The sequence below is a fragment of the Rhincodon typus genome, chromosome 18, assembly GCF_021869965.1.
Source record: "Rhincodon typus isolate 14 chromosome 18, sRhiTyp1.1, whole genome shotgun sequence".
Lineage (NCBI taxonomy): Eukaryota > Metazoa > Chordata > Chondrichthyes > Orectolobiformes > Rhincodontidae > Rhincodon > Rhincodon typus.
In genome coordinates this window covers 44,102,451-44,114,689 of record NC_063349.1, presented here as the reverse complement: position 1 = coordinate 44,114,689, position 12,239 = coordinate 44,102,451, and the positions used below count along the sequence as shown (strand labels likewise).

The 12,239-nt window shown below is 40.3% G+C and overlaps 1 protein-coding gene across 1 annotated transcript in view; it reads right to left on the bottom strand.

Annotated features, from left to right (window-relative positions):
- The window catches only part of tspan11 (tetraspanin 11), a 66,984-nt gene that overhangs the window by 44,157 nt on the left and 10,588 nt on the right, over positions 1–12,239 (bottom strand). The window contains exons 2-3 of the mRNA XM_048607776.1: positions 8,526–8,621; positions 1,786–1,977 (exon numbers count right to left, since the gene is read on the bottom strand). Coding sequence (XP_048463733.1) covers positions 1,786–1,977; positions 8,526–8,615 — 282 coding nt within the window. The 5' untranslated portion in view covers positions 8,616–8,621. The remainder of the gene's footprint in view (positions 1–1,785; positions 1,978–8,525; positions 8,622–12,239) is intronic.

Below are 12,239 nucleotides of genomic sequence, written 5' to 3'. Positions count from 1 at the left end.
ACTTTCCTGCATTTTTCCCATAACTCTTGATCAATAAGGGAATCAAGAATCTATCTGTCTCAGCCTGACATCTTCAGTCAAGATTTTGATGAACGGAAACATGAGAAATCAAAGCAGGAGTAAACCACACTACATTCAGGGAAGGAAATCTGCTGTCTATACCTATTTTGGATTGTCCATACCTATTTTGGATTAATTTGTGACTCCAGTGCCAGATTAATGGGGTGTTGATAATAAATGCCAATTCCCAAGAACTAACTGAAGAATAATGGAACATGTGAGAAAAATATAGATATTTCCTATTCCTTATTTACCAACAATGGCCAATTCCTATTATATGTGTACATCTTGCAGACCAAAATAAGTTCACTGACATTTATTACAAATGGTACAAGACAGTCACGCATGGTGCTTGTCAAACACTACTGAGTATGGGAGAGATTGTGCTTTCAGAAATTCTTCACATTTCCTTGCGGATTTCTGCTTAACCCAGACTGAATGTTTTGTGGCAGATTATCAAATTGTGAATGGAACTGTTTGTTTTAAATTGTAATGAAGCTGAGGACCATTGGTAATCATTTGAAACTTCAATAAACTGTGAATATTTGGATGTTACGCCATACAGTTGGAACAGGAGAACTACAAATCTCATTAATTCAAAATTTCGTGAACAATAACCAAATGAATATGAGATGGAAATTAGGGGATATTTTGGAAATGGAAATCCTCCAGGTTCTCCACCTGAAACTTCAACAAGAACTGCAGGGAAACAGAACACTCTACCATTCTATCCTCTTTCATGGTTTACCTGAAGGGATTTACCACTGCCCAGCTCTGAAGAATTTCAGGGTTTCTTTTATGCATTCAGGGGATGTGGCATCACTGGCTCAGCCAACATTTATTACCCATCCTTAGTTGCCTTTGAGAAGGTGGTGAATTGAACCTTCTTGAACCGCAACAGTCCATTTGGTGTAGGCAGCACCATAATGTCATTAACGAGGGATTTCCAGGATTCTGACCCAGCAACACTGGAGTAACAACAATATATGGATGGTGAGTGGCTTGGAGGGAAGTCGGCAGGTAGCAGTGTTTCTATGAATCTGCTGCACTTGTGCCTCTCGATGAAAGTGGTCATGAGTTGGAAGGTGTTGTCTTAGGAGCCTTGGTGAATTTCTGCAGAGCACCTTGTATATAGCACATACTGCTGCTACTGAGCATCAGTGATGGAGGGAGTTGATGCTTGTGGGTATGGTGCCAATCAAGCAGGTTGCTTTGTCCTGGATGGTGTCAAGTTTCTTGTGTGTTAATGAAGCTACACTCGTCCAGGTAAGTGGTGGAATATTCCATCACACTCCCAACTTGTGCCTCGTGGATGGCGGACAGGCTTTGGGGAGTGAAGAAGTGAGTTACTCACAGCAAGATGCCTAACTTCTGAACTGCTCTTATAGCCACATTATTTACATGGCTAGTACAGTTCAGTTTTTGGTCAATAGTCACTCCCAGGATGTTATAGTGGGGGATTCAGTGGTAGTAATGCCACTGAATGTCAAAAGACAATGGTTAGATTTTTGTTGGAGATGGTCATTGTTTCGGTATGTGTGCTTCCCACTTGTCACGGGTACAACTCCTAAGAGTTTCATCCTCTCCGAGTGAAAATATCCCTCCCCATTCTGGGTCAATTGGTTCATAGATAAAACATTTTGTAAAATTACACCAGTGAATTCATTTCATTGATTCTCAGAGGCACCCTGTGTTTTGTTACAATGCCAGAGGTTGAGCACTTACTGCTGCCAGACCGGCCTGCTGTTCTCGAACAACTGCACAACAACCAAAGAATCCAGTGACCAGCACGAGGCTACCAGCAAAGATGAGAATACCGGCAGAGACGGCAAACGTACTGGATGGAAGGAGGCTCAAGTAGTTTCTTTTCTCAGCCAACGTCCAAGTTCCAATGGTCATCACTCCAGCACCTGCCATCTAGAGACACATCAAGAAACATCCGTTACACAAACTTGTGCATCCGTGGCACAGCAAACATAGGAATACCACGTGACCACCATTCCCTGGTCAGTGAAACTAGAATCAAGGGTGACAGTCTCAGGATGTTTAGAATTGAGCTGAGGAAATATTTCTCCACTTGGAGGTTGGTCAGACTGTAGAACTTGCTACTACAGAGGCTGGGTTATTGAATATATTCAAGGAAGAAGAGGTTGATAAATTATTAAATAGTAAAGACATCAAGGCAATGAGAGAAAGTGGGAATATAGTGTTGAGGTAAAGGATCAGCCACGATAATATTGAATGGTGGAGCAGGCCCAAGGACTGAAGGGCCTACTCCTGCTCCTAATTTCTATGACCATCATCCACCAGAGTATCTCACCCCACATCTTCTGAAATCCCAGCCTTACTGACCCCTGGCGAGACCCTTACGCACTTATCAAGTGTCAGTCCGTTGCTGTTTGCCTCCTCAAGCTCCACAGGCCATCCCTGTGTGCCCCTTGTGGGGGCTGCTGGTACTAGGGAGATATTGGTTTCTGATTAGCTCGCAACTCCCTGAGACTGGACGGCGCCTCCAGTCTATTTGTGGCCGACTTTCTTTCATTGGCTGCAGGCAGCTTTCCTTTACCCAGGCTGCACTCCCCAAAACCCCCAGCCTTTTCTTTAGCATTGCTTCATAAACTCCTACCCAACCTGTTCCAGTCCAAAGAACTTTCTTGTTTATCTGCCCATGGTTTATCACCTCTGCTATCCCCCTAGTTAACTTCCACTCAGTATCACAAATGGCTAACCACATGAACCGTACAGACCCCATCCCCTTTAACTGTTATCTTATTTCTTCTGTGTTTCTGCCAATATTTTGGGATGTGATCCATGAAGATCCCAGTCATTTACAGTCATAGAATAACGCAGAGCAGGCCTATCGTGGCTTTATTAGCTCATGGGGCTATCCAGCTAATTTTGATCCACTGCCCTTACCCCGAAGCTCTTTAAAATATTTCCCTTCAAGGATTTGTTATGGAAATCATAGAAAATCACAGCACCGAAAGAGGCCATTCGGCCCACCTTGTCAGTGCCTGTCTAAACTCATTTTCCAGCTGTAGCCTTGTAAATTACATACGCACGTCCAAGTTTTCTTGAAATGTATTTGAGGGTTTCTGCCTCTACAAACAACCTCTCCATTAAGGAAAGCAGCGGAAAATCCTATCTCAGCCTCTTGTAATTGCAATCAAATCTTCTCTCATGCTTTGCTATCCCTAACAAATGAACCAGCTCAACCAAGCGTCCTGAACAGACAAAGGCTTCAGCCATGACCCAGGCCTGAAAGAGGAGGCGATGGTGGCATGGTGACGCTGTCCTAAGGCCAGGTAGGCTGACGGTTCAGGGGTTGCAGGTTCAAGTCCTGTCACAGCAGCTGATTGAATTGAAATTCAAGTAACAAAGACTGGAATTGAAAGCTAACAATGCTGACTCTGAAGCACGAAAACCCATCAATTTCCCTAAGTACCTTTATTGGGAAGGAAATCTGTCGCTGTTACCTGGTCTGGCCTACATGTGACTCCAGACCACATACCAATGTAGTTGATTGTTAATTGCCCTTTGAAATTATTGAAGAAGCATCTCAGTGCAAGGGGTAATTAGGGATGGGCAGGAAATGCTAACCTTGCCAGAAACTCCCACAAAATAATAAATTTCCTTTAAAAGGGTGCTGCACATTATTAAAGTTTCCACTCTCATTCTGATTCTTATTAATTTATCAACAATACATTTCTATAAATCTCCATTCCTGGCAACATTCTCATAAATCACCTCCGTACCCTCTGGCATGATGAAGGAAGAAGCTCAGGCATTGCGATTAATTTTGGAATGCCGCCCAATGTCACAAACTCAAAACAAAAATGCATACAACAATCTCACTCACACAGTTTTATTTTAAAAATTGGCTTCTCCAACCTGTAACTTATTTTTATCAAACTATCTTTTTGGAAGTTATGATTGAATCTGCTTGCACATGCTTCAGGCTGTGCATTCCAGATCAAAGAATGCGCTGTGCAAAAAATATTTTCTCTTCTCGCCTCTGGTTCTTTTACCAATTATCTTAAATCTGTGCCCTCAGATTACCAACCCTTCTGTCAGTCGAATCAGTTTTGCTTTACAAAATCAAAACCTTTCTTGACTTTGAACGTCTCTATCAAATATCCTCTCGACCTTCATCAATCAGGAGAAAGTGGATCTGCTTCACTAGCTTCTCCACATAACTAAAGCCCCTTAAAAGGAGGAGGCCATTCTGCCCCTCGAGCATATCCTAATGGGATCATGGCTGATCTGTGAACTAACGCTGTGTACCTAACTTTGCCTAATATTCCACAATATCTTTGGAGATCTGAACTCCTTCATCCTTAGTTTTAACATTAACAATCAATCCATTATCATTTGTCATTTGCAGATGAGAGTTCCACACATTCATCACTCTTGAATGTAGCTGTGCATTACTTAACCCCACTGCTGAAAGGTCTGGTTCCAATTTTTTAGACTGTGCCCTAGTCTCCACAGCTAGCAGTAATAATTTCTCTGTATCTACCATGTCTGTTCCTCTTAATATCTTGGAAAATTCCTTCAAGGACACCCCTTAACATTCTAAATTCTATGAAATACAATCCTGCTCTGTGTAATCTCTGATCATCATGTAACCCTAGATAAAACCAATGAAGTACAAGTGTAGATTATGCAATTTGCCCTCAAAATGTACTCTTTTACTCCTTGGTGCCATTCAGGTAAATCTGTGCTTCATCCCCTTTCAAAGCCAATATATCCTTCATAAAATGTAGTGCCCTGAACTTTACACACCTACTAAGTTTGTCCTAACCGGGGCAGGGTACAACTGAAACATATAACCTCTACCCATTTCTATTCTAGGTATATAGGCAGGCATTCCATTAGACTTCTTGGCTATTTTCTGGATGTATTTATGGTGTTTCAATGATCTAAAAATCTGATACCTTTCAAGTAAATTTCTTCTGCACCCTCATAATCATTCCTGAAGAGGGAGGAACCAAAATCAGACACAATGCTCCAACTGAAACCCTGCCAATGTTATGCACAGATTGGACATAACTTCTTTGCTTTTGTACTGATGCTTCTATTAATAAACCTAATGATCCCATATGCTTTTTAAACTGCCTTCTCAAATTGCCCTACCATTTTCAAGGATTCAAGACCATATTCCACCCCTTATCCCTCAGTTTGTGAACACCCGTTTCAAAATGTGCCATTTATTTTATATCGTGTCTTTCAACAAGGCTGTCAATAATGATGTAAATATAGTTCTTATGATTAAAACTATCAAAGGATAAAGCAAGAAAGTTGGCTGATCAGCCATAATGATATTGAATGGTGGCCTAGGTTAATCTATAATCATTAACCTATATCCAAATAAATATCCAATTCTGTCTCCTGAGGAACACTGTTTTGTGCTTCGCTCTAGTCTAACATTCATTACAGCCTCAAAAGATGCTGGAAATTCAAAACAAAACAGAAATGCAGGAAATACTCAGCTTATCCTGATAAAAAGTCATCAGCCTGAAATGTTAACTCTGTTCCTTACTACACACAAGCTGCCAAAACTGCTGAGTATTCCCAGCATTTTCTATTTTTCGTTTGTTTATCACTATTATCAGCATCTTGTCGTTCAGCCAATTTCATACAGTCATGGAGTCATACAGCACAGAAACAAAGCTGTCGGTCCAACCAGTCCATGTTGACCATAATCCCAAACTAAACTAGTCCCACCTGCCTGCACTTGGCCCATATCCCTCCAAATATTTCTTATTTGTGTACTTATCTAAAGATCTTTTAAACGTTGTAAGTGTAACTGCATCCACCACTTCCTCTGGAAGTTCATTCCACATATGAACCACTCTCTGTGTAAAAAGTTGCCCCCATGTCTTTCTTCTCTCACCTTAAAAATATGCCCCTTAGTCTTGAAATCCTTACTCTAGGGCAAAGACACCTGTTATTCACCTTATCTGTACCCCTCATGATTTTAAAAACCTCTGTAAGGTCAACCGTCCACCTCCTACGCTCTGGTGAAAAAAGTCCCAGCGTATCCAGCGCCCCTTATAACTCAAACCTTCCATTCCCGGCAACATCCTGGTAAATCTGTTCTGAATCTTCTCCAGCTTAAAAAATCCTTCCTATAACAGGGCAACCAGAACTGGACACAGTACTCCAGAAGAGGCCCCACCAACCTCCTGTACAAGCTGAACATAATGTCCCAACTCCTATTCTCAAAGGTCTGAGCCATGGAGCCAAGCATGCCAAATGCCTTCTTAACCACCCTGTCTCCACCATTGTCTCCATTGCTAGCACATCAATTGTATAATGTTTTATCCAACACCTTCTGACACATCAATTCCAATATCTTCATCAAGTCTCATATTTCACCAAGAAATGAATTCAGTCAACTTAGTCAAACATGATTTCGATTTTCTGACTTCTGCTTAGTAGTCCATATTTTCCAACTTACTACTAATTTTTTCTCAGATTACTCTCTAAACCTTTCTCCATCACCAATATTAGCCTGATTGGCATGTAGCTCTCAGTTTTATCTTACCCCCTTTCTTTAAACAAGGTTATAAAACTTGCAATCATCAAGCTCTTTGTATCATTCACATATCTGAAAAGGATGGGTACAATATAATGACCGTCTCCACTTTCTACCTTTTCTTCCTGACATTCCACCCAGATCAGGTAAATTTCTGGCTTTGAACACTGGAAACTTTTCAAGTAGCTTCCCTTCAGCCATAGTCGTACCTGAATAACATCCAGTAGTCGAAATTATCCAGGAATATTAACGTGTCTCAAATATTTGAGCAATAGGTTAAGAAAGCTATTTCATGTCTGCCCTGCAGTGGCTGCATGGGTTGTATTTTCTGCCAGCCAAAAATCCAAAAACAAATATTCTGCCTACAACACATTTGAGCATATCTGAATTTCAGAAGCAGTGCAGTGCTGGGCACATAGGCTGTACTTCCCAATGACTTGCTTGAGTTGTCTATTACAAGCAGAGTACTGAGTGTACTCAACCAGCCCATACTTGAAAAACTCAAGACAAGACAAGATGTCTACAGTTAGGTGTGATTCTGTGATTGGGAAGCACTTGCTGAACAATCCTGAGTGCATTAGTTGTGACATGCACAGCAACCCGTTCGCTCAAAGCAAAATGAACATGTTGCTTCATTTGTGAATTACCCAGGAGCTTAGGGAATCTATAGTTTCCCATTGTTGAAACTATCCGCTAATCACAGTTGACTCGCTAACCAGCAAGCATCCTTTCTCCTGTAGTATAAATTATTGGGATTATTTGAAAATTGACATTGTTGTATTTGGCCTGATGAGGGCAAGATGAAAAGCTTCAGTAACATATCTCTCTCTCTCTTCAGTAACATATCTCTCTCTCTCTTCAGTAATATTTTAGCTTTCCTTTTTCTATTCTTATTCAATCCAATATCATTACTGCCTTCTCTTTTACTGTGCTATTGACAGCAGCATTTTCTGTAGTGCAGACAGATGCAAAATACTCATTTAATACCTCAAGCATTCCCTCTCTCCATCTGTCTGCCTTCTATATGAATCATTTCTTCAGCACCATATGTCTTTGAATAACAAACCCTATTAATTATCTCACACCCAAATCTGGTGCTTTTACACCTCAAATCTATCTGCTGAAAGGGAGCTAAAGAAATGTTCTTCCTCAGCACCACTGCAGGCCCCTGGTCCCTCTACCTTTACAACATCTTAGCAGCACCTGAGAAGTATCTCATGGTGGTCGTTAGTTTACCCTACGGATAGACCAAACAATATTTTCACGTTTATGTTTCGAAGGTTATGGAAGTCCCTGGTGAGATCAGTAGTTATTGCCCATCTCTAATTGGCCTGGAACTGAGTGACTCGCTTGGTCGTTTCAGAGGGCAGTTAACAGTCTACTGCATTACTGTGGGTATGGGCTCACCTCTACGCCAGACCAGGTAAAGACAGCAGATTTCCTTCTCTAAAGGAAATTAGTGAACCAGATAGATTGGTAGATGATAGTTGCCACAGCTACATTACTCAGACTAATGTTCAATTCCAGATTTATTAATTGAATCTGAAATGAAACCTGCACCAGCTATCATGATGGAATTTTAAGCCTTGCCCCCAGAACATTAGCCAGGGCCACTGAATTACAAACCATAACATCATCACCATGCCACCATCTCTCCTTACCTACCAGTGACTATTGTCTGACTTTCAGGAGTTCCAATATTCTCTTTATTTACACTTGAATGCACCAAACACTAGTTATAACTCTCAGGTAGTCTTCCACTCCTTGAGTCTTGAAGTCTCAACAGCATGTCAATGTCAGAGTTACAGCTTCATGTATATCATCATCATCACCAACTTCTTCATTCTCATTGTATCGCAAGTGTTTCCCGGAATGTGTCCAGCCACCTTTCTTAGCGCGATTCAGCAGCTATCAGCACACTTACCCAGAAGAAGAAATTATAAAAAAACAGCAGGTACTTTAAGCAGATTGTCAGGCAGTCCTCTGAATCCTCTTTACATTTTTCTGTCATCATCTTTCACTGAAACGCAGACAAAGGAACATCACAAATCAACACATTATTCAAATGGAACCAATAAGAAATGTTCCCACTTTAATGCAACAGATGTACCCTAATATTGATCCATATCTCAGTTATCAACAGATTTATTAAAATCTTTATCAGTTTTTATAACTTTTGAGATTAGTCAACTATTCAACTTTAATTGCCTTTTTCTCTGCAGTGGAGCTCCACAGTAATTGTTTCAGACAAGAGATCTTTGGCCCATCTAACCTTCCTGTTACAAAGTTGGGTAGACTACTTGTGAATTAGAAGGCAGGATGTTAGAATTTGTTTGTAGAAATGATACGGGGAAAGCGTGCACGGTCCCTTTAAGAGGTGATGTGCTTTTTTAAGCTTGGAGATAAAGCAGCTGCAGATGCACAGACAGTTCTGAAATTGAAACGTATGTATCAATTGGCTGCGTTATTGGCAACCTAGGTTTGTTTTGATGTTAAGGCAACCAGCTTGAATATCAGCCAATTAATTTAAACCAGGCCCGAGATAGCAAAACCCAATTAATTTTAAGTCTGATGGTGTTGACAACCTAGGACCAATCCTTTTATAAGAAAATTGACAGGTCATTAGGGGTATATAAGAAGGTTTTTGAAAATCAGGGTGAGAGCGAACTGCCATCAGAAGAGTAAAACTCTAGCTTTCAGACATCTTTAAGTTCTCTGATTAAGCACCATTTAAAAGGCACCATGGCACTCTTAGCTAATATTCCTGACAGAAGGATTTGACAAAGAAAGAATTCCTGACTGAAGAACAGTGGAAAAGGCATGGAACATTCCGGAAGACACATCCTGACTGTAGTTTTGAGAGTCTAAGTTTTAATTTATTTTTCTTATTACTTTGGTTTATATAAGTGAGACTTATAGTTATTGGAACAGCATGCTATTAGAATTTTGTTCTGTTCGGGAATATTTAGTAGTTAAGGGGGAATTGTTTGGCTTGTTAGTAGGTCTGTTAATTTTCTCACTGTTAGAGTTAGGTAAATAAATTGTTACTTGTTGCTTATAAAGTGAGTATCAGAGAGTTCATTTAACCATCTCCACCATAACATTCCTATCTAAATATTCCCTTTACCTCTTCTAAGACTCCTACCCATAGTTCTCCTTTCAGCCCACTTTACCATACTATCAATAGTTTTCTCTTCAGCCCACCTAACCCTCCTGGATTCTGAATTAACCTGAATCCACTGTTAATGTTAATCATTGCATTCCACCGCCTCCACGTTCCTGATCTCTGTTCTACATACACCACAATTTTAGTAATAAGGGATCCTTTTACATTTTCTCTTTGCTTTTGTTAACTTTCATTTTAACACACCAATATAGGAAACAGGAACAGGAGTAGGCAATCAGGCCCGTAAAGCCCACTCTGCCTTCAATAAGGTCATGGCTGATCTTTTCATGGACTCAGCTCCACTTACCCGCCCGCTCACTATAACCCTTAATTCCTTTACTGTTCAAAAGTCTATCTATCTTTGCCTTAAAAACATTCAACAAGGTAGTCTCAACTGCTTCATTGGGCAGGGAATTCCACAAATTCACAATCCTTTGGGTGAAGAAGTTCCTCCTTAATTCAGTCCTAAATCTCCCCTCCCTAATTTTGAGGCTATGCCACCTAGTTCTAGTTTCACCCGCCAGTGGAAACCACCTCCCTGCTTTTATCTTATTTATTCCCCTCATAATTTTATATGTTTCTATAAGACACTCCCTTATTCTTCTAAATTCCAATGAGTATAGACCCAGTCTAATCAATTTCCTCTCATAAGCCAAGACTCTCAGCTCTGGAATCAACCTCATGAATCTCCTCTGCAGCCTCTCCAGTGCCAGTACATCCTCTCTCAAGTAAGGAGACCAAAACTGTACACAGTACTCCAGGTGTGGCCTCACCAGCACCCTATACAGCTGTAACATAACCTCCCTGCTTCTAAACTCCATTCCTCCAGCAATGAGGGACAATATTCCATTTGCCTTCTTAATTACCTGCTGCACCTGCAAACCAACTTTTTGTGATTCATGCACAAGGACACCCAGGTCCCTTTGCACAGCAGCATGCTATCTTTCACCATTTAAATAATAGTCCATTTTGCTGTTATTCCTAACAAAATGGATGACCTCACATTGTAAGCGTGATTCCTTGTGTTTAAATTTTGAATGGGATAGAAAATCATGCTTGAGTCCAGCCTGTCCATATCATTCCAAATTTAAAACCTTTCCAACCATATCCCCACTTACTTTCCTCTTTTCAACTGAGAAAAATACAAGGTTAATCATGTTTTCTCACACATCATTCCAGTAAAATGTAGAGTTATTGGTTCAATACTTCTCAGTATCCCAACAATTGAATTTTCAGCCCCATTATCCCAATAACTGAACATTCTCTCCCATACTCCCAAAAACTGAATATTGTGTCCTATATTCCCAATAACCGAATATTCTATCTCACATTCCCAATGATTGAGCATTCTGCCCTGTATATTCCCAATAGTTGAACATTCTGTCCTCCATATTCCCAATAATTGAACATTCTGTCCTGTATTCCCAATAACTATGCCTGCACCCAATAACTGAGAACCTTTCTCTCCAACTTTGTTTAATAATATTCCTATGAAGTGCTTTGGGCTGTTTCATTGTGTTAAATGAGCTATATAAATATAAATTGCTGCTGCATCCCGGTAAATAAAGATCCTCTCTATCTGAATCTGCTCCAACAATGAAACATTCTTCCTGAAATAGGGTATCCAAATCTGCAGGCAGTGGTGGTCTTCCCCAAACCAACTGAAATGATATGTTACAATACCCACAACAATACCCAATATGTTGTTTGTTTAAACACTGCAGTGCAATAGTGACAGAATGCTGGACTGTCTGATATGTTGTTCCCTGAGGTGAGATATCGAACTGAGATCTACCTTACCCCTCTAGGTGGGTGTAAAAAATTCTCTGGTACTGTTTCAAAGCGCAAGATAGTTATCCCAAGTGTTCTGATGAACATTTATCTGTGAATCAACACCAATAAAACAGATGACATGGTTATTATCACACTGCTGTGTTGTGGGAGCTACCAGTGCGCAAACTGACTGCCATATTTCCCTTGTTACAGCAGTAAAACTAACTCACTCACTGTGAAGTGCTTTGGGAAGTCTTATGGTAATGAAAGTTTCGGTGTAAATGAAAGTGGCTTTAATTGGGCACTTAACTTAATCTGGTCATACAATACACGCATGTGATAACACAGGACAGCCACTATGGAAATAATACTCACTCCTTATAAAATATGATAGCTACTGTATTAAAAGTCTTACATGTGCATTGATAAATTGTAGTCTCAGACTTATAGATACTTTGGTTTCCATACAATGGGTACAACCAAAGAAACTTTACGACACAGAGGCCATTCAGCCTATTCTGTCTTTGCTGGTCAAGAAGGCAGCTATTCCAGTTAACCCTGTTATAACAGCGATGAGATGCCTGGCTACCGATCACTAGTGGCTTGTGGTTTAGGTAGATTTATTATATCTTATAAATGAAAATAGATTACATGAACTCTTCAGCATATTAACTATTTCTAACAAGTGATAGGGAAGAC